Here is a 23,800-nt window from a genome sequence, read left to right as displayed (position 1 = left end):
TAGTTTTATGTTACCATGGTTTGGCAAGAATTTGAAGCAAATGGTGATACTGTTAACTCAGTGCTTTTTTTATTCTAAAAAAAGGTAACTATATTGTTCATTCTAGAATAATTAGTCTGACATTGTAGGAAAGTATCTTTATTCACTGAATGCACCTGTTAATCGAATTATTTTATTCAGGTGCTCTTACATCCTTAGCAATGCTTGAATTTTAGATTTTTACAAGTGCTTTGAGCTTCTCTACGTCATTTCAGTTTACTTTGTCCCCTTTTGTGTACGAGATAGATTTGCTTAAGTATCTATCATAATGAAAGATGTGAGTGTTCAGTTGTATCAATTTGTTGGCTCTCTGAAAATTGTGGCTGAATATAAACCATATTTTGCTCATAAGTAGTGAGGGGCTAGTAAACTATATTAGTTATGGATATGATAATAAGTATTTGATTTCTCATGATAGCTTTTATATCCTGATACCACATTATCTAAAGAAACTATCAGTCTCAGTAGGACTTTATACTGAGCCTGCCAAGCAGCTGCCAAGTGCAGATAGCCAACATTTACATTCAGTGTTGTGTGATGGTAGCTGAGACATGATTCCAATTAAAAGCTTGGTCTGCACACTGCAGATGTCTTCTGAATATTAATGTGCACTACAGCCTGAGCAGATGGAATCTCTTTAAAATACAATGTAGTGAATGTAAAATTAAGGTTGGATTTCTGTTGAAAACTAATAGGCAGTCAAAATTTTTCTTGTCTTTCTTTGTTTTTGACTGCTAATCCACATGCATATCTGTGTATCATCATAACTTTTCTTTACATATAGGAGGAAATCAACTCTTCATTATGCATTAAAATAAAAATACTAAAAATATGCCTTATTGAAGTTTTCTCAAATGCCAGATGTACCTAGAAAATATTAGGAATACGTGTGACATTTGCTATGCCTTAAAATATGCCTCTGCCTAAAGGACAGAAAATAGTTGAAATGTAGGATGTCCATGAATTATTTAAGGAGTTCTTAATTGAGGAAGGCTGTGTAAAAATATACATAGGTGTTTGTATTGATTTGGGATTCGGAGATGTTCTGTGAGGTGTATTAGGAAAAGTACATCCTGCACAGGAGGGTTAGAACAAAACCAGGGAATGAAGAGAGTGACAAGAACATTAGTGGTGCACTGCCCAAACTTAACTGTCAGAAGACAGCAGCAATCCAGCTGGGAAAGTGCATGGATTAATTACTGAAGTATTTACTATGCTTCCATGGCAGTCCTTGAGATATGAAGTAAAGCCTTGGTAGTAGGAACAGATTAAAAGCTGTGAAAATAAAGAGGGTAAGTGTGGTACTGAAACTGAAAGCAGAAGGCTTTCAAGGTGAGTGGGAACTGTAACTTTCCTCTTTGCTGCTGCAGTTGTGTTTTCCTCTGGGGCAGAATGCAGGTGTGAGGAGAGGGTACAGGGGGAAGAGGTTATAGAAAAGGCAGTGACAGGAGGTGTGAAATCAGTGGATCCAGTACACTGCTTCACTCACTCGTGTTATTACTGCAGCTGTGACACCCTTTTCGTACTTCATTTTACAATTGCTTATACCTCAGACTGTGTAAACACTAAAGCCAGTGCCACTGATAGCATTTTCCACTTCATCCCTATTACTTCAATGGAGATTTCCCCCCAGATCTACATTTGGATTATGTTTGTCTGTTGTAGTTACGTTGCCTGGGTAATATTTCTCTCAAATTTACTGGCCTAGCTGTAAAGAAGAGGTTCCTGCCTTCAGCAAGGGTGTTCAAGAGATACATGCATACTTTCAGAGACGTTGACTTGTGTGCTATTACTGAGGATAATATTAATTCAGGAGTGTTTTTAAAATCCAGACTATAGTGGGACAGAGAGCAGAGTTGCCCATGAGGTTTGGGGGAGGACTGGTTTTGATGGTGGTGTCCCAGAGTGCAGATGTGGGGACCATCTCCCTTAGGGAAAAGTGTAGGAATTGCCTCCTGAATCTGCCCTACCTGTTGTGAGAGGTCTTCTTTTGTTGCTGTCATTAGTTTTCACAATGATGTTTAATGCATTCAGATGTTCAGGGTAATGGTGGGACTTTTAATTAGGCTTCTGAAAAGGGAAAAACAAATCCTCTTGACTAATTTCAGTGTCAAGTCAGGTGTGACAGACTGTGCTTTTTGGGGCAGTGACTTATGTACCTTGTACTTAACAGTGGCTCTGTGCTATGATAGAATGCAAATTTAGTAGTAGTGATATGTTAAAAAAATTCTTGAGGTTTATATGATTTTTTTTTTTAGCCTTATTCACATTGCATTCACTTGTATACAGTTCATTATTTTGTGGAAAGAGTTTTCTTCCAAGAGGTGCAGTCGGAAATAATAAAAATAGAGTAGTGTGCTAGACATAGTTAAATGATGGGGTTTATGACTCATTTAGGAATTATCTCCAGGATTTCCAAGTATGTTTGGTGAAACTTAGCTTTCCAAATAAGCCGAAAGAGGTCTAAGTGTTGTTAATTTGTAACATAGAGCAACGACTTTGCATCTTAAAGCCAGTCAAAGGATAAAAATTTGGTCAAAAGTCTTTAGGGTTGGATATTTTAAGAAGTATGGGGAGGTCAAAGAAAATCAAAAGCTATAGTAAAAAGCCAGCTGAAATATGAAAAATATTGCTTTAAAAGAACTGTGCTTGTGAGAGTCAAATGTTGTTTCAAACAGCTCTTCCAAAGTTTGTAAGGAAAAGATTTCAGACAAAATTTGTCTTCATTACATTTCAAAAATCCTAAGTGCCCTGAAGTATTAATCCTTCTGCCTAATCCATCTCTGATCTCTGGTGGGACAGGAGTCTGGTAAATAAAGAGGTGACACTTGAAAGCAGGACTGGTAAGATAGAAGGGAAGAGTTAGTCAAGAGACTTGGAAAAAGGAACAGGCTGTTCTTTGCCGCTGCACTTAGACCTGAGGGTGAGTTGTCCATGTTTCTTACTGATTGGGAAATGCCTTATGGGTCCCTAGATAAGATGTAAGAAGTATTTATTTTAAGCAAACTTGCAGTTATTTCTCCTTGGTGTGATGTTTCCATTTCTCTGTATTCTCATTCTCATCTTTGACCCTTTCTGGCTTTTTCATTGTCAGACAATCCCTGTGAAAGTCACTTTTAAGGATGTTCAGTATCTTTCCTTTCTATCATCTATTTAATGCTGGGCTTGCAAGCTTAACTTTTCTGATAATACCAATGTGGCTGCTTATGTTCCCTATCTCTGAAATGCCTTCCTCTTTAAACTTGCACCTAAAGCCCAAACAAATTTCCCTTTTTCACTTGCTTTGTTGTACCCTTCAGAGTCTTGCCTCCTCTGACAATGCTTTGAAGATTTGTCAACTGCTTCTTTACTCTTGTGGTTCTCTGCAGCATCCTTCCTACTCTGTGCAGTGTATAATTTTGTCTTTCTAAAACTTGAAAACATTCCCAGGTCTTTCATTTCAGTCTCTGACAATCTCTGTTGTAGTATCAGCATACGGTTATATCTTTAATCACTGTGAAATGTGTCCTTTCAGCTGAGGTTGTACCTCAGCATGGGGGGTTTTTCTAATTTCATGTCTGTAAAGCAAGTGCATGCCTTGTTGCTATCTCTTTGATCTTCATAATATAGATTACTCTCATAAAAAATGAACACACAAAAAAAAAAAGTGCTGTGTTTGGCTTGATCTGAGATGTCAACAAGAAATAGGAAAGGACTGTGGGTCATACCATTGCAATGTCAGATAATACAGAGTGCTGCTTGATAGGTATTTGTTCTCCTGTACTTAGGCTTCAGTCAGGCTGTATTAACTCCTGAATTCTGAGAGCAGAGTTCGTTGCATAGAAGGGTCATGGTCCTTTTTTGTGTAAATTAATATCTGCTGAGAAACGTAATCAAAATAGTACCATGCAGGACTGTTCAAATTCAGTTATGGAAAGAGAATATTGAAATAGGGATACATTTTTCTGAAGTATCTCTAATTTAAAAACAAACAAACAAAACTCTTAAAATCTTAGTCAAGAAATGCCGTTATAACCAGAGGTTCACCCAAATTCCTTTCAGTTATTCAGGTAAAGATTTCTTTCTTGAATTTGTCAGCTGTTTAAAGTCTGTCCATTCCAGAATGCCTATGAATTTTTCTTCTGTATTTAAAAACCAGAAAAGAGCCAACCCAAAATAGCACAAGAACTTTAACTTCATAAAACATCTTTCACCGACTTAAAGGCCTTGCTGATTGACTCAACTTTTCCCTTCAGAAGTTGTTGCATTCTTTCTACTAGAGGGGTTCTAAAAAACTTTAGAAGCAAGGGTCAGGGGCTCTTTTAAGATGACTGTTTCTTCATTTTCTGTCAGTAATTTTTAAATCCAAATTTTAAAAAAATCAATTAAATTGGAGACGGGATGTTTTGCTACTTTGTTTTTATATTTTGTTATCTCTTGCTACTGATGACAACTGTTTTTCAATACTAGGAAATAAAAAGGTATCTGTGCCTCTATTACTTGTCCTGCAGCAGAGAGGAAAACAGTGTTTAATAGTAGTGTAATTTTTGTTGTTGTTTTCCAACTCAATAGATCTGAAAGTCTCTTACAGAAAAGCAAAGTGTGTGTGTACACAGACAATCAGGGACCATGGTTTCCTTTTTTCTACCTTTTTTTTTTTTTTAAATTTTCCATACTCCCTCTGAAAACTCACTTCTTCCTTAGTGTTCCCTGACCTTTTGTCTTCCTCCAAATATCTGGCATGCTTCAGCTGACACCATCAGGGTCTCTCCTGCCTGTCTCTAACTAGGTTCTAAGTTTCCATGCTCTTCTGGTGGGGGTGGGTGAGCAGAGGAATAGAAGGAAAAAAAAAAAGGGTACCTGTAAAACCCTGTTCTATTTCTGTCTGTTTTGCCTTTCTGGAAGAAAACTTGACGTGGACTGTTGGATTCCAGAGCTGCCTCTGGAAAAATTGTAGTAGTTTGTAGCCCCAGTCATGCTCCCCACCTTATCAAGCAGAGATGTGGAAGGGGAAGTGGAATCTGCCACTGTCCAGCAAAGACATCCTGAAGGAAATCATGAATACACAACTATTATATTAGAAATATTCACAGGGAACCCCGTTATTTTACTTACTTGTCGAAGGGAAAGGTTCAGATTGGTATTCATTAAAGTATGATGGTGTATCTGATGATGAAAGTCTTGTTTCTGCTATAGAATTACTTTTTAATTGCCAGGATTCGTACGAAGTTGATAGTTGAACCTAAAAGTTTTCTAAGAGTTGTGATGGTTCCTATCTGTGTATGTCCATTAACATCTTGGTGTGTAGAAAAACAGTTTGACAGCTGTAGTCTGGCACTTCCTTATCGTAACTTGATATAACATTCCACAGAGACAGTCACGCCTCAGATTTATACTCCACTCTGCTTCTGGTATTTCAGCTTTAATGGTTTATAGTGTCAACTCGTTGTTTGGATAATCTTAATTGACTTGTTATATTAGAACAGTTTACATTCTGTTTCTCTTTTTGCCTCTCCTCACATGGGATGATTTTGTGCCATGATTTGATGGGAAAGTACTCTGAAAATCACTGATTTGTTACTTTGTTTTAATAAAGCTGATGTTTTGTGTGTATGCTCTTTGTACTCTGAGTACTATACTACAAAGTTTAGGCACCTACTATAAGCTTTGCTCCATCCTTCATCAGGAAACCATCAAAAAATTGTTGAGTTGATTAGAGTTACACAAAAGATCTATATTACATACTTGTGTGCACAATAGCTTAACTTAGCTGCTGCTATAAATTGTGTCCAGTATCAGAAACATGAACATGTGGGGATTTTTTTTACCCCAGTTGTAATTAGCAAGTGTTCACAGCTCCTAGTAAAAAGCAAAGGACTTGTGGAGGAGGAGGATGTTTTCAAGGTATCCAATACATCTAATACTGTAACATTGTGCCTGGAATGCCAGTCATTCGTTTGACCCTGAGTGTTTTTCCTGTGACCCTGAACTGATCTTTTGAGTTTCATTTATCCTTTCTGTAGGAATTTAATGTTCTTTGGACAGGTAAGAAGAGCATAGCAATAGCTGGGAGAATGATGGTTGTACTTCTGTTCACTTCAGGCTTATGAGTAGTGTGGAGAAGCAGCTTTCCCTGTGATGGTAGTAGTGTACACTGGAAAAAGGCTGATGGTGGTTTTTTTTACTAGTCACTTTTCAAAGTCACTGTCAGAGAAGGGAGCCCACGCACTGTAGGAAAAGCATGCTTTTAGGTCTGACCGTAAAGAATGATTTTACTGTCACTTGTTTGCCTTTAAACACTTTAATCGTTGGTTTGGTTTGAAAGCAGGTGTAAAAAAAGGTAATATCTGTGTCCATTTTTCACCTGTGAGGCTGAGTTTTACACCTACCTGTAGGCATAATCAGAACTCTTGTAAGTTTAAGCTTAGTGAGCCAAAATCCAGCATCAGTTACTTCAAAGTTAATCTCAATGCCTAAGCAAACTGAAAAATACTGAAGAAATTCCTATTTTGTTACTTTTTGAAAGTATTTAAAAAAAAATTTTAAAATCCCATTCTGTGATTCAGAAATATACATCCCTAATATTTCAAGTGAGAGAAGCCAATGGAATGGAGGCACTAATGAGTAATAGTACAGCTCTGTAGCAGTACTGCTCTTTGATGTAAGGTACATTTGTGAATTTAAGTAATGATATGTACTGTACTGGTTTATTTATGCAAATTATTCAAATAATTTTTTATTAAATAAATGTAATGACATACCTTTGCTTTGAGGAAGCAGAGTTTTTTCATCTGAAACAGCCCGTTAAGTGTTCCTACCTAGTACTTAATTCAGTCTGTGCCTCAGGACAGTGTAGAGAACACAGACATGTTCAGGAGACATTTCTCATTTTTCTTGAACAGTGGAGTAGGATCACTGCCCTGAGTCAGTTCTGGCAAAACTGTGGAATGCACAGCTTGATCTGCCTTTCCACTGCCAGAGTCACTTGCCTTTGGCTGCCAGAGAGGAAATTGGGCCGTTTTACTCTCTTCTGGTACAATGGTTTAATTTAACTCAGTTTTTGTTGTGTTTACCCAATTACTGTGTCTTGGTTCCCATGAGCCAAGTAAAAGCAGGAGCTGTGCCAAAGGTATGAGACATTTTGGACTTGAATATTGCTGCACCTGAGGTTCTGACATAACGGAGAGCTTACAATGCAATCATCTCACAGCAAAATCTTTTAATCTCATTATAGTCTCTGCAATTAACGTATAATAACAGTCATGTTATTACCAGAGACATGGCCCATTGTTCAACCTGAGCCGTGTCCCACTGGTGTGCAGGGAGGGAATTCAGTTCCAGTTCTAACTGGAGGTACAAAAAATGAAATGTTTCCTATTTCAAAGCAATTTCATCTTGTTTTTGTAGATCCCAGGTCTGGTGAGTGGTACCAGGTTGATGTGCTGGATTCTCAGGATTCCCGTCACCGTGTAGGCAGAGGTTGCTCTGGTGGCTGTGCTGGTCTAAGAGGTTGTTATTGGTGTGTCCCTCATTATTGCTTTAAATTAGATGCCCTTTAGAGCTCAGTCTAAGAGACAGGCTGTGTTTACTGTAAATGTATTATTCCCTTCCGCCCCATCTAGTTTTCTGGAATCTGTCCACAGACTAATGTAGATGTATGTGGGACCTTCAGGAGCTGTTCTCTTAGCAGTCCTTGATTCCAAACTTTTCTCCATGTACTTCTAGTGATAAAACACAAGGATGCCAGAGGAGTGGCTATAGTGACTGCAATACTGAAAATAGTCATAAGCAAAGAGAGCTTTTCATTGGTATGCCAGAAGGAAAAAAAAACAACCCTAATCTTCTCTAGTAGGAAATGTCAGATTTTCTCTTTAGCATAAAAATAGTCATCTTCTGACAACATATAAAAGTGAACCTGGAATTTTATACATGTTAAAACTGTCACTGGTGTAAGAAATGCAAACTATCATTTTAATCTTAAAAGCTTTGTGGAGGCAGAATAATAGTGCTCTCTTAACTGTCCTTAAAAGGTTATGTGTTTTTCTCATTTTTAACACTGGAAAACTTGATGCAGTTTTGATGACACTGAACCCTGCTATGGGATAAAATAATCAAGATTCTAAAAGAAGACATAGTCTTTGAAAAGTGGATTTTTTTCTGTTACCCAAAGTACGTCAGAGTTTTCCGTAGTATATTAATTCTGCTTAAAGACACTAAAATGTTAAACGTGAGTAAGAAATGGGTGTAGGAATCATGAAGTAGCGAAGAAACTCTGCATGTGGCAGATAGAGTGTGAAACAATGTTTTTGCTTACTAACGGTGTTGATTAACAGTATCTGAATCCATGTATGCGAGGAGTTAAACATTTACTTGAAACTGTTATGACCTTGATGAGGTGCTTGTGCAGCAAACATCAAATTCTGTTTTGAATTGAGTATTTCTCTTGTAAAAAATCACTTGGTGGTGGAAACTGAAGTAATTGGCTTTGTTCCTCTTGTTCTTCAATACCTGAGAACTGGTAGGCTCTTGGCTGTGTCTCTGGACAAAAGTGGTGAGTGTTCCTGTTTCTTGAGGTCCCAATTTGCCAACTTTAATGCTCACTGAAATTGGCTCACTAAACTACTGATAAGACTGAATGTACCGTTGCAGGGCACATTGATGTCCAAAGCAGTTTTGTGTCACCACTGGTGACCACAGACAGACCCACGTGGAAAAGTTAAGAACAGGGCAAAATATATAAACACTTTAATTTCAGGGAGTCGCACAAGTTTGTTCGTTTAATAAACCTGAATGGATCTGTGTTCCCAATGCCTGTCTCCCTTTAAGGTGAGAGAAAGTTCTCACATCCCTGGTGTCCTTTGGCAAGTGAGATTTATGCTACCCTTATTTGCAGGAAGGGTTGCTGCTGTCAAAAATTGCTTAAAGGTTTGAAGATAAAGTTGCCTGAGTTCTCAGGTTTATTATTCAGTGTTTTTGAACCTCTTCAAGCTGCGTCAGGGTTATTTTTATAGGGGTTATGTCATGTTATAGAAGTTCAGATCTAGATCTAAATTGTAAAATTCAGAATAATCTTGCTTTTAATCCTGAGCTTCTTGTGAAGCTAAGCATTGTCTCCTTGTGGGTAGATTTGGCTGAAAACTCTATGAAGTTACCCTGATTATTCCCCCCACCCCAGCTTCTTCTGATTTCCTTTATCATTACAAAAGAATACACAATAATAATTTTGTTCTTATTTTTCCACTTATGTGTTTTCATGTAGATGCAAGGTGGTTCTAAGTGCTCCAGAGAAGCTGAGTTCTTGTGTATTTGCTAAGAAAGCATCGTTCTTCATATTCTGGTGGTGCCAAGATACTCAAGAGTTTGTAACTTCTAAGACATGATGGGGTCATTACGATTTTAGTAGCGTGGGTTTAATACATCTGGGTCCGTGATGCGTGTGCTTTGAGGGGGTATAAAGGCTCATCTAATTCTTGAATGTTTAAAGAATGGAATAAAAAGTTCATTGGTTTTATCAGGAAAAATAGAACTATCCATCAAAAGGAAGAGAATTGGGAAAGCATGAAGCACTCAGAATAAAATTACCTTGGTTGTTAGTTTGGTTGATGAAGGAGAGCAGAAAGCTTTGGTTTTGTTCTGGGTGAAGCTTTACAGGTTAACTGGTTTTTGTGTTGAGACTGAAGCAGCTCAGGAAGGCAGTAACTTGGTCACAGTGAAAGGGACAAAGATGCTGTTTGCTGAAGGTTGGCCTGATGTCAAAATGTATGTGAACAGTGAAAGTCAGGACATTCATCTCAAACTAAAGTTCAAGTACCTTGTACAGCCAACAGCACGAACAAAGGAGCAATGGATTATCCATCTCAGAATTTTTCAATTTAAATCCCTTATGGAAGACAGCCTTGGTCAGGGATAGATGACTCGAGTTATTATGGGAGCACTGCCTTGGTACTCACACAGCTTGTGCTCTGTAGGAGTAGAGAAGGGATTAGCAGTAAGTTCCTTTGGCTTTTGATCCATGTTAAGTAGGTAGAGCTAACCTTAAGTGCTGGAATGTTGTGCAATAACACTAAGTAAAATAGGCTGGGAACTGATGGTAGGTTAAGACTGAGTAACCTCTGTAAAAGTGTATTTTTTTTCAGAATTAGGTAAAAGAGAACCCCAAGGCTCTTACCAGCTATCTTAGCATGTAATGGCTTTCAGGAATATGTGGTTTAATGTTAAATAAACACTGACTGGCAAGTAAATGGATGAAAGCTTTATATTGAAGCGTTTTATTTTTTTTGGAGATTTGTATAGGATCGGTGTAGTAAAAATAATAATGATTAATCAAGATGATGACTTTGTAACAATCAACACAAATGTGTAATTTTGATTTTATTTTTTTTTTCAGCTCCAGTTGTTAACCGATACAACAGAAGAGTATCAGGTATGGTTTCTTTTCTGAGAGTTTAAAGTTTCTGAAATAGTTTTTAAATGTGTATTTGACTAAAGGAATTGCATTAAAAATTACCTTACCCTTATCACTGCCTTATTTGTCATAATTCTTGCAGTAGTTTTATTTGAAATAATGATAATTGCTTCTTAATTCACTGTAGACAGCATAGCATAATTTGCCATAATTATTTTACAGGAAAATGAAAAAATGGCAGCATTTTTCAGCTGTACCACATCTCCTAGTCTTCTGTGTTGCTAAGAATTTTATCTCTGGTTAGAATACAAAAATATGGGGGGAGGAGTGCCCCCTTTCTGCATTGTTTTAGCCCCTGGCTTGTGCAACTGATATTAAATTTGTTGAATTAGTGGCTGTTCACTTGTTCTAGAGACACAGATTATACTCTTTTTATTTGTTTGTTTTCTATCTCAACCAATATTAAATGCTTTAATGAGAAGCTGTTATTCCCAACAAATACTTTTCGAAGTTGGTTTTTGAAGGAGTATCATGTGAACAAAATGTTATGTGAGGATGAGAAGGTACTGCATTATTTTTTTCATTTGAGGTGCAGTGTGAATTGCTTTGCATGTGTTCCTTTTTTTTGTCTTCAGATATTTAACTAACATTTAGCTGGCTTAGGAAGTTGTTGTTTGGTGAAACTGAAAGCTCTAGTTTTGAGTTCAAGTCCACTCAGTTTGAAATCTGTGTATATGATCTTACATATTATTGGGTATGTTAGTTATGGTGGTGCATTGTTGACTTTATATATATATATATATGCTACATAAATAAGTGGTATATAAATAAATGTAAGATAAATACATGTTTATGTGCAAATTGTCCTTATAGTCATGTGGTTCACTTGCTTTGCTGCTGGTTGCTTGGGTGTGATTAAGGGTATGATTGTGTGTTTATACCACTACAAATAGGTAACTGAGTATAATAAGAATTTCATAACTCTTAAAAAATTACAGTGCTGGTAGTTTTGATCTATTATTACATGAGAAATTTAGGCAGGACAGAACTGTATCTTGAATAATGGAGTTCGATACTCTGATAGTAAATATTGCAAGTCATATATTGTAGAGTATCTTAATCTGGAGGGGCCTAAGACATTTTAATTTCTCTGCTAATTAAACTAATCCATCCTGGAACCTGCTGATGGAGTAAAATCATACAAATGAGAAGTGAATACATCTCAGATTTAAATTTAAATAAAGGCCAAATTATTTCCAAAGTTAAAAATTGAGCTTTATTCAGAAGGCATTTGTTATCTTTTTGACTTTTCAATACTGAAATGTAATATTGGTGATTACATAGTACTGAGCTGCTCCTAGTTAAAAAACAGGTTTAGTCATTTAAGGGGGTTTAAAGGTTAATGTGAACAACTAAACAGCAAATGTAAAATTGAATTGCTAACTTGTGCAATTATATTAAGGAGGACTGTTTAGTTTCTTAATAATGCTGCTGCTTCAGGAAGAGCTAGAATAATTCAGAGTTTACAGTTCATCTTAAAATTGTCATGGAGACAAACAATCATAGAATATATATATATTACTACTTTGTGTTAAATATTTTTTTATTGTGAAAAGTTCTCCAGTTTCTCTCTCTATACTCTGCAGAGGTCACGATCAGCGTGGGATTTGTTAAAATGCAAAGGCGATGCAAACAGCATCCATGTGTGCACAAAGAGATGCTGTTTGCCTACTCTTGGCAGGAAAAGTAGAGAAACCTACTGGTTTGGGCTGGGGGGGAGTTGTTTGGTGGTTTTTTTGCACTCCATACCTGCTGTGTCTGTCAAGAAGTTACCCAGATAGGAACAAGACTGGCAGGGCTCTGCTGGGGCACTGAACTCAGCTCCCTGCCATCACAGGCAACCACGTTTTACAATCTCTTGCATAAAATGAGTGTCTCATTTGCTGGTTTTGGTGCTCTGGATTTGATTTGATTTCCCTGTCAGATGCCTTAGGTTTTAAGCAACTTTTTGTTCTGCAATTAATAAAAATAATGCAAATAATAAAATAATAAGACAAAGATAGGTTTTGCCTTTACAAACCAACAAAACAGCAAATACCAAACCAACATTGCCTTACAGATTACTCAGCGTAGTATCTAAACATTTCTGGTTTTAACTAATTAAGTGAAGCAGAACAAACCACGGAGAAGAAAAGCTGTCACATAATTCTTTTTGTAATTGCATTTAGTGTATTCTTTTCTGGACTTCTCTTCAGAGGAGCCTTCTGCTAGTCTGTGTTGACCCTTGTCAGTCTGACCAGGGATTGCTGTGTTTCCGGTGCAGTGTGTATTTGTAAGGGCAGTGAAGAGCAGTGTTAAGTTGCTTGCTGCTGTCAAGATTTACATGCAGAAAATTGTAGATTTACAGAGAAGAGTTTAAAAACTCGCATGGGGAATATAAAAGAAAATACTTAAAATCTGGCTGCCTAGGGAATTATGGCGTTGCTCTCATTTTTCACTAGGTCAAAAATGAAAGGAAAAATATAATTTTAATTAAAGGAGAAGTTGATAAAGTAATTGACTACATTATACTTATAGCGTAGGACAGGCTAACAGTTGTTCTGGTAAACTCTTCAACTAGAGATATGTTTTTGGAGAGTAACAATTGTTTGTTATGTTCTTGTATATATAACAGTTACTTCTAAATTGCTTTATTAGTGTCCTCAATCTTAAATTTGGAGTGTTTACTACTGGTCAGTTGTGATTAGCTGCCTGCAGATAACAGGATTATCATGATTCCCTTGGTGGACCTAATGCAAATTCTAGGGATACATAAACCCATAGAATAAGTCTGTTGTAATGATTACTAAATTTTCATTTAGGTGTTTATTTTTAGTTACGAAACCTCTAAACTGTTCTGGAAAATACTACCAGTATTGTAAATATTTAGCTGTCATTCTATAAGACTTACTCAAAATGTGAGTTCTCTGTTGGTCAGGAATTTTATTTTTGCACTTCTTGAAAACCTTGAGCAAATTAGATTACCTCTAGTTTATGCAGTACTACGGTAAAATACTTTAAATCAGGACTTAAGAAAACTGCTTGCCAAATGGTAGGCTGTTAAAAAGGTCAAGCTGACCTTGTACAATAAAACATACTTAGTCTATATTCTTTTTGTCCAAAAGAAGAATTAATTTTATTTCCACAGTTCTCAAATCATTGACCAAAAGTGATGATACTGCTCTTATATCCCGTAAGTGGTAGTAGCACAGCCTCACATACCACTTCTTTTTACTAAATCTGTAGTATTGAAAACTCAGGGATTCATTCTGCTTATTTGTGCTCCCCATTTCTTTAACACTTGCTGCTATTTCATCCCCCAGGCTGAGGTGCTCTCTGAGGGGGAGGGATGGTGTTGCCTTGTGTGCCTTTAAATTCTGCCAAATGGTTTGGCAGCTGTAAAGGCTCTGCAGGGAATCCCATTTGCTCCTTGACCAGAGAAACGTGGCTTTTTGTGCTGGCTGGAGGTTCAGCCAGCAAAGCAGGGATCCATGGATGGGATAGTGAGAAACCACATGGACTGAGCAGGAGGGTCATCCTGGAAAAGGGGGGCTTATCTAATCACATTCATGGAATTATTTATAGAAGTGCAGAGTGGTAGTGTTCTCATGAAGAGAAACAGCCTTTTCCAGGGAACACTGGGAGGGAGAAGGAGAAATGAGAGCTTGGCGTTCCCCTAGAAATCAATCTAGTAAATATCTGGCTCGTGTGTGGCATGTTGGCCGTGTAACGTTGAGAGCCATGGTGTGCACACAAACCCCGACGTCACTCAGCTCTGATTTGTGTATGAGCTGGTGCCTGGCTTGATGAAAATACTCCTGTTTGCAAAATCATAAGCCATCCCTATGTAGAAACTAAAAAGGAAAAAACCACCTCACTAATCTGAAACCCTCCTGACTATAGGGTGCCACAGACTGTGGTGCCATGGGCAATTTCAGTGCTGATTACCCAGCAGACCAGTCGTCTTGCTGCTGCTTTAAGTGAATTAGCAATGTCTGAGCCTTCTGCCAATGTAACCCATCTGCCCAGGCTTGGATTGGATGGCCTAAAACCATCCAGTTCTTTCCTCCCAAGAATTCATACTTGCTTCATTACATTCCTTAATCTTTCCCCAAGCATACGGGCTCCTGACAAACTTAATTCTGTTAGTCACTTCATTTTCTGTAATGCAGGAGACTGCAGAGCACACCAGTGAATATCCCAGCCCTTGGTTAGTGACTACAAGGTGCAGGGAGATGGGAGAAATCAGTGATACCTCCTTTCTCAAGTAATAATATTAAAGCTATTTCAAAACTAGAGGAGGAGAGCATGGATAATTGTCCCACTACTAATATGTAACATTGAGGAGAATTTTGCTCCTGGTAGGATATGAATGAAAGTTAATTGTGTTTTTGGAATGAAGGGTGTGACGCCCACTACAGTCTCTCTTGTGCATAGTTTCTTCTCTTTTAGTTTTAGCATATTTCAATAAAGTTTTTTGCTAGATTTCTTTACTGCCTTTTCCAGACACCTTTAATTCATTCTACAGAACACCCACTCTCCAGCAGACTTGCTGATATCTCCTTGGGATAGGAAAAAGCTGACAAAATGTGACACCCTTAGCATATACGTGTGACAGAAGGTTTTAATCTTTTTTCTCTAATTATTTCTGTTTGTCTCAATGACCTGGTATAATATATCTCTCTTGCATATGTCTGTACTCCCTCCTGCAGTCTTCCTTTGGCCTCAGTGGGATAGGAATGAGATTAGTTTTCACATTCAGCAACTATAAGCAGAATAATTGACCTATATAATCTAGGGAATCAATATGTGATAGTTATTTCCTTAATATTTTTATACTGGTAAAGTAACATGACTGTCAGAATCTGTGCCTGTTTTCATGTTAATATAAAAAGTAATCAAATAAACAAGACTTGCCTGAGTTAGTCCCTTTGGAAGAGCAGCTTTCAGCAGAGACTCCTTGAAATGAGAAGGATCAAATCTGCTGTTCCTGCAGCTGGGTGCTAAGTCCTCCCCTAAGGTAGGATTGCTGAATAAAGGTTTCATATGTAGAGGATAATTTTGTTTAAATGTTACTGAACCCTGTTTTCCTGTGTACAGCAAACATTAGCACTGTGTGGGACACTGACAGTTCCCATTGTCAGTGACCCCAGCAGATGTTGGGTTCGAAATCAGTATTTTTGGTGTTTCTCTTGTCTATAGCAATCTGATATGACAGTATGCTTTGGTGTTGTGGAGGTTTGTTTTGGGTTTTTTTTTTGTTGTATTTGAGTAATTTTGTATTTTAATAATCTGTAAATTGATGTTCCCTGACAGTTTCTGGCTTTTTCTTTCCTCATAACATAAACTTCCATAAGAAGCCTTGTATGACTGTTGGTTCTTCCAAGTCACTAATTCTTCCCTATTTTGTCAATAGAGGGGACTCCTTACCTTGAACTCTTCATTAGTCTGGCTCCTGCCAAAAATTAGCAGTCATCTCATAAATCACATGTGTCTTTAAAGTCTGGTATCTCTCTGAGTTTTCTAGTGAGATACATAATTTTCTTCACATCCTTGCAAATTGAGATGTCAGGATATGATAATATTACACATAGTAAATTCTTTTTAGTAGCCTTTAAAAATGACAGCTTTAAGGTTTTCTAATAAAGCTTTTATGTTAATTATTGCCACGCAGCATGTTAGCATTTGGTAAAGAATGCTGTCTTGGGATCCTGTTAAATTGGGACATCTAAATAGTAGCTGTGAAGCAAGAGGCAACACTTCTCTTGGGAGGTGGTTTTGAGTGTTTTCTCCTGCAGGATACTATCTATACTTCAGTGATAGAATCTCATCACTTGAAATCATCAAGGGAGGAAGACTGAGTGGTGACTTTTTCTGTGCTATTCTCTTTACTTTATACTTATCAGACTATCTGACTATCAGAGGATGACTTGAAAATCATGATCTGATTTCTTCTCTTGTAGCTATTTAATGAATTTCTATATTGATTATTCACCATCTTACAAAACTGATGGCATAATAACTTGTGCTGAAAGGTTTTCAGGCAGGTGATAAATGGTAAAGACTTTTGAGTTCAAAAATTCACATTTGTACAAATGGCACAAACAGTTTTCCTGTATCAGCAACCTGATGCTTCTGTGATTTTTTTTTTTTTGCTAGCCTTACTGATTGCAAAACTGATATCATAACTAGAGTGAAAATAATTAATTCATTTTGAAAAATGTTGATATGAGCAAAAGCCAAGCGTGTGGGATGACAGATGAAAGTGGTGATAAATTGTGTGGGTGCTTCTCCTGTAAGAAAGTGTCTGAATCATTATTCATTAAACCAAAAAAGCTTGTTTTCTCTGTTTGCAATATTGGGACTTATTTAAAAATTCCTGGCATGTGATTGACATCCAGTGAATAATGAAAAGCTTATATTTGGAAATTAACAGTCGTGACTTCACAATTACTTGGATTTCACAGTGTTGTGAATAATTGTAATTCTGATCGGGGTTTTTTTCTGGCATAAAGAGAAATACACCACAGTGAGCATCCTTATTTAAAACTTAAGTCAGTGCAATACCTGGTCAGATGAATTCTGATCCAGTCTACTCAGTGCACGTAAGTGCTACAGTGGAGTAGAATTAATTCAGTTTTTGTCTTTTAAATTTATTCTTTCTAAATAATTGCTCATGCTTAGGTGCCACATAACCATGAAAAGTTGCTCTTCTGATGTCAAATGTTTTAACTGAAATCAGTGCTTATTAATCAGGAGCAAAAGTATAGCTATGCACATTTTTAAGCAATTAATGCAGTATGGATCAGTTTTTCAAAAGTATTCAAGTAGCAAAAGGTGCTAGTGATTAACTTCCATTAATTGTTTTACATTAAAAACCTTTAAAAAGCTTACAGAAATGCTAGTCCTTATCTTTAGATACATAAATGCTTTTGAAAATATCAGCCTTCAGCTGATTGTTCAAATAAAATTTAATTCTCTCACTTTTTGATAGGTTGGAATTTAATTTTCTTCTTTTGTGAGATGAAAAAGAGAGTAGCTTTTTTTTATTATTATTTTTTATTTGAATTCAAGCTGGTTTTCAACAATTAAAGCCTAGATAAAAATATTCCTTCATAGTTTGTTGTGCACAAGAGACTGAAAGCAAACACACTAGAGGAAATCTCAAAATGCCTGTCACAATACAGGCTGAAAGGGCAGTTTTATACCTAGTGCAAAATATGGTGCTGTGATTGATGTGCATCTGTGGAGTGACCCTGGGAGTTAAATGAGATTTGCGTTTTTTCTTGTGAATATATAAGGCAGCACTTTATCCCTTTTTTAATATGAAGTTTTAGACAAAGTCATAGATGATTTTATGCCCTTAGTACACTCATGCAAGTTTAGGTTGCTGTTACTTCAGATTAGTGTGAAATGGGTTGAATAGTCCATATAGCACAGAAAAGCTTAAACAAACATGATTTAGATATGAAGGGGTATCCCATGTATTTTCAGAAGCTTCACTCAGTCATTTTTAACACCAGAACACCTTGATGAGGCTGTGCATACTCCAAATAATGGAAGGCTCTACTAGAATACTGAAACACTCACTACAGGGAATATAATGGCAATATGAAAACCCACTACAGGAAATTCTAAAGCAACCTCGGGAACTGCTGTGAACACTTTAAATGCTCTCTTTTAAAGAGAGACTTAAAGAGAGACTTAAATCAGGACTTGACTGGGAGGTGGCTTGTGTGTGGGTACTTGACTGCCTGAAGCACTTACCTGGTATGGATTAGTGTGTCTAAATGTGTGTGTTTCCCATGTCTCCAAAATGTGGGAGAGAAAGGAGCGTAATCTTGTTAAACACACTAATGTTCTCTAATGGAAAAACACAAAACTAAGTGATCAGAAATAAAGCACACAAGTTCCAAGTGATGAAGTTCTGCCCAATGTTAGTCTTTTACCAGCCCACCTCAAATGTATTTCCTGTGAAGGGAATCCATTTGTTCCTTGAGCCACTGAAGTCCAGAACTGGCTCATCCAGGAGATGAGTTGCATCGAGTGAGTTACACCTTCCCCATGGCTGGCATTCACCAGGGCATGGGAGTTGTTCAGCAACCACACAGGAATGGGGGGGACCTACTGGGTTTTTCTTCAGGGAGTCAGACAGTAGGTTCCCACATTTCCTGTTTTGCCTGTGTGCCAGGAAAGGACGGAGTTGTTTCCAAGCACAGGGACCTGGGGGCTTCCAGATCATTTCTCTGCACAAAATCCTTGTGTGTCAAAGCTATGCTAGTTTTGTATTGTTCCTTGTTGCTCCAGGTAAATAGATGTTACTTGTTCTATTGAGGGTAATGGGAATATATTTGGATGTTCTCTAGAAATCTTTAAAAATCAAATCTAAGTTGCTGAACCATTAATTTCAGGAATGTCTTCTAACACTGACATCTTTCAGTTCTCTATCATGATAGATGTCAGAAAGATGTGGGTGATTTTCATTGCTAAATGAAATTTTAGGGCTCTGCTCTAACACAGAAGCGCTTCAGTGCACTTTTCCCAAGATGCTGGAGGTTCTTTTAAAGTATTATGTGCCTTACTGCAGGTTTAGCAATTCACATAGCAGAATTGCGAGTATAAATCCAAATAATGCCTTATCTGGAAACTGAAACAAAATTTCTTATTTCTAGACTGGAAAAACACTTCTCCTTTTTTATTCCTCAGCTAGATTATCTCTTCTATCTGCTGTTTGCAACTAAAAGCCTGTAAGATACATGACTTTTTTTGGAGTAGGGTGTATATTTGAGCCGTTTCTTGGAACTTGTGCTGTTTTGATGGAAACTGAATGTAAAATGAACATTCTCTGTGCTGTTTTTTACTGAGAGAAAGTATCACTCTGTTTATCAGGCACATAAACATTACTGGTGCTTAATTTCTGGATTTATCTGCCTTGCTTACGCAACACATTTGGGAACGTGTTAAGAGTTATGTGATGGGCTAAACCAGAAGATCATTAAAGCAGAAGGCTTGCTTCTACAATTGTGAATCTGGGTGCTCTGAAATAGTAGTAGCATCATGTTTTCCGGGAGACCTTTTTTATGGATGACTATCTCATCGGTAAGGCTCTCTTAGAAGGCTTGAACAAGGTCAGCAGCATGTTTATCCATTTCAGTCTTCTGATTTCTTAACTTCAAGAATAAAGCTTGCTTCATATGAATTTCCCAGGCTTCACCACGTGGAATAGTATATAACTCTAAAATACCCTGCTGCTGTTTTGAGATTTCTGTTTAAATGTAGTAAAGAGAGTTGGAAACAGAAGAAGCAAATTGTAAATTACTGTTTTAAGATTGAAAGGACAATATTATGAGTTTGGTTGTTACTATGCAGAGTTGTGAACTCCCTTGATCAGCCACATGGAAAACTTTCATATTTTTAGTTATTCCTGTACCGTGATCGAGGTATTTTTTATGTTTTAGTTTTCATGCAGACTCACCTCTTACTGCAAGGCCCAGAGCACACTACTGTCTGATGGGATGCTGAGCTCTCTTGTTGTGAATTGAGACATGGAAACCAAAAGTGCAGGAGCCTTGGTTGTGGTTTTGCAGGTGATTCTGTGAAATCAGGTGATATTGTCCCTCAGCTCCTCCAGCTGTACGGGAGACAGGCTACTTGCAGCACCTGGAGTGAGGTGGGAGGGTATGACCCTTTAACCATGCATGAGCATGCAAAGTGGAAGTATAAGTTAAAACACTTTGCATAACTCATATATAAAGGCATTAAGTAAAAGTTGTGCCTCGATATAACTAAACAGGCAACTACATGAAGCAAATGCAATGATAAACAGCTGTTGGTTAAAAAAAAAAAAGGCAAATGTCACATTCATCTGGTTATACCAAAGAGGTAGAGTAGAAATACTTAAGAGAATTCTGTCCCCAGTCCTGCATTGGCACAAGTTTTTTATTTTAATTGCTCCTGAGTAGGAGGAGGATTTAAACAAAGATATGCGGGCTGAGAATTGTCTTCTGAAGTTTTGTTGAAGTTCAGTAGGACCTTCCCCGCCCAGTTTGCCTCTTAGTTGATAGGGAATGTCTTTCCCTAATAGATCCCTGGAGCAGGTTCCCAGGTGTGCTGTGGTCTATGGTTTGTCTTGAGCTGTGTCCCTGAGTCAGTTCACTGGGGCAGTTTCCAGGCCAGATCCTGTGTGTTGCAGAGGGAGTTAAGCAAAACACAACAAAAACCCCAATGCTTAACAAAGCCTACCTAGAAATAATAATTAAACAGGAATGCATTGTATCATGTTAAAAGTGCTTCATGTTTGTCTTTAAATCTAGTTGAAGCAGTATTGTCTGCATGTAATGCTTTCATTACATGTGTCTAAAGATATGAATCTAAGAGACTGTGATTATTTACTTTCCGTTTATTATTCGAGGTCTTTCATCATGAAAGTTCTTGTTTGCCCCTAGGGAAATGTAATTTTAAATACTTTGCCAAATCTTCCTGTAGTGGAAAAAAAATTTGATTTGTTGCTGTATCATTTCAATGGCTCTTCTGCTGTAATGAATTGTCTAAATTGTTTTACTCTACATCTGATGATAAAGACTTTTAAAGAAACACTTAAAACCATATTTTTATTAATCTCTATGAATTTAATAAGAACATTTGAAGAAAGCATTAGAATATATAAAACAAATGTACATATGGCAATGATTGTCAACAGTTGTCATAATTTTAAAGGGCTTATTGTGTTGCCTGTACTTAAAGCCTCTTGGGAGAAAAAATGTCTGTGCATGTAAAGTTGGATTTCCTGCAAAGGAAACACCCACATTATCATAAAAGGTTGCATTTATAATTGATTGTGCAGTCTGTTCTGAACTCATGACTGAAACATAATATGAAATAGGAATGTGTGACAGTGGCATCATGGTTTTGTCACAAGCCACTGTCACCGGAAGTATTGCATTTCTGTTTTGATTGAAATAAAACAAGCTGGAGAAGTCTGATTTAGATAACACTGCTGTAAAGTACATAATCATACTGAGGGAATGGTTACGAAGTTTTCTAAAGGCAAGGATAGCAAGCCCTGTAACACATCATGCACATCTCTTAGGTGCCCCAGCCTCCCTGGGCAAAGGCATTTATCCAGGACTGTGCCTTGGGGCAGCTGTGAGCGGAGCTGGGGCCCTTCAAGCTCTGCCTGTGAGCTGTTTCACTACTCTGTTGAAATAGTGGGCCTTGAGGAGCATCACCTACATCAGAGATGGGCATTTTCAAGTTGAGTCTGGGCTGAAACTGAAGCTTAGGGTAAGGCAGGTGAACACTTGCACCTTTTGCTGCATTGTGCAATAGCAGAGAGGCAACACTGGCTTTTCACAGAGCTGGGTGAAACAGTGCAGGGGTTTAAGGCCTTACAGGCTCTGTCAGTGTCTCATAGGCTTCTTTGCCTGACAGAGTGATCTGTGCAGCTCTCCAGCCTGAGCAAGCTTTGAGACCAAGTGTGGAGCTGTGCCTGAACCTGTAATCGGGGCTGGACTGAGCTGGTTTGGCACAGCCACGCTGAGTGACTTTGTATCTTCATAGTTAATCTGTAACACAGAAAGACGCTGCCTGTGAAGAACCGAATTGATTTTACTTTAATTTCCTTTTAACTTTAAATGACATTTGAAGCCATTTCAAGAACCAAAAACCCATTGTTTTCCTTTGCTACTGAAATTCATTATTTCTAAATATTCCTCAACTGAAAAATCTTAAATTTGATTTGACATACGTGGCCATGCAACTGGTTGTGTGTGTTGAACATTCTGCATTGGTATTTGACAAAATTTGAGGGGGTGCTGTTTTCTCAAGTCCTGATCACTGTAAGTCGTGTCTTAGTTATGCATCTATAAGAATTAAGAATGAAGTCAGGAGGTGGTACTGCTTTGGGTTATCCTGCATCTAGGGGTTGTCATGTGGCACTTAAAAGTACAATAGAACGACCAGTCTAATAAGACTCAAGATCTGAGTTTCGGGCTGATGCAACAACATTCATTTTGAGAAAAAAAATAACATTTGATTTCAGTCTGTTCTCATTAGTGAATTGAAGGCTGAAGCAGCTGATTTTCCTGCAGATGGCTTAACTGTTCTTCAGGTTCCAGTGTTGCTTTTCTATCTGTCATAAATGTGAAAATGGTTCAGGTGCTGCAGATGGGTGCAGGTTCTGTTTCCCACTTGCTGGATCGAGGTATGAATCTGTCGTCTGCTTTGACATGGTGAGATCTTTCACTTGGGAATCAAAGTGCAATTTCTGAAACAAAAAGTACTGAGCTAACTAGCAACAGAAGTGAGAGGAAACTTGAAGTTGTTTCTCAAGTGCAGAAAATCACGTTGAGCTATGCCAGCAAAGACCTATGTATAAATGCTGTTTAAGCTTTCTAATTCATCTGACTACATCATTTTGAAGTGCAACTCAGCTGTCAAAGAGGGAATGACAAGACCCTGGAAGTGGTCACCTTTCCAGCTGGCATATTGCTCCCAGAAGAGGCTTTGCATCTGTCTCTTGAGAGACAGACGTATGAAATGTTTGAAGCTTTGACAAACTCAAATGCAGAGAACATCACAATACATGTAGTGTAAGATTAGTCACCTGAATAAATAACTGGAAAAGTGGTTCTGCACATACTACTCTGGGTGGATTTTTATTATTGGGGCTGATAGGATCAGCTGGAGGTGATGCATCCTCATAAGTAAGGAGGAGTAAGTAGGATTTCGCTCCAGAGTACAGAAGGTGCTATGCAAAATTGCAAAGGAAGTGTGACAGAGCATCTATTTGCTACTTGTTTCAATAGCAACAGAAATATTAATAATGCATTCACCTTACATAAAACATGGAAGTTTAATTTCTTTCTTTCGTATGTGTCTAAAGGTATTCAGGCCTCAGCCTCTTGGCTGCTATTTTGAAGAAAACAAGCAGTGATCTCTCAGGGACCAGGATGGTGTGCTCTGTTTCTCTCAGAGGCTGTGATGGCTTGCCAGAGCTAAATGTTCAACTATTATGCAGATTTGCACGGAGTGCAAGGACTTTGATCTTGACAAAACTCGTATTTTGCTGAACAATATTATTTTGAGAGTGATTAAAACATGCATAAACAAAGGTGTCTTGCTACTTCTCATTCTCTCCCCACCCCTTGCTTTCCCCTCAACCATCCACTGCTGATGTCATTGCTGCAGCTACAAAGATCTTGGTTGCTTTCAGATGCTGTCACCTGCATAACAAAGCAGCGATTGAGCTGTGTCATTTCTGAGCCTTCAGAAGTGTTAACAGATGTGCCTGTTCTTGAAAGCCAAAGAAGGTGCAGCATGAGAGAAACCTAAACTCGC

At 37.8% G+C, this 23,800-nt stretch overlaps 1 protein-coding gene across 1 annotated transcript in view; it reads left to right on the top strand.

The window, feature by feature from the left end:
* The window catches only part of PRKAR2A (protein kinase cAMP-dependent type II regulatory subunit alpha), a 67,433-nt gene that overhangs the window by 19,422 nt on the left and 24,211 nt on the right, over positions 1–23,800 (top strand). Inside the window, exon 2 of the mRNA XM_029958320.1 lies at positions 10,406–10,441. Coding sequence (XP_029814180.1) covers positions 10,406–10,441 — 36 coding nt within the window. The remainder of the gene's footprint in view (positions 1–10,405; positions 10,442–23,800) is intronic.

This window comes from Manacus vitellinus, unplaced genomic scaffold, assembly GCF_001715985.3.
Source record: "Manacus vitellinus isolate BGI_N305 unplaced genomic scaffold, ASM171598v3 scaffold_14_pilon, whole genome shotgun sequence".
NCBI lineage: Eukaryota > Metazoa > Chordata > Aves > Passeriformes > Pipridae > Manacus > Manacus vitellinus.
Note: the sequence above shows the minus strand (reverse complement) of the source record. Positions and strands in the feature narration are given on the sequence as shown.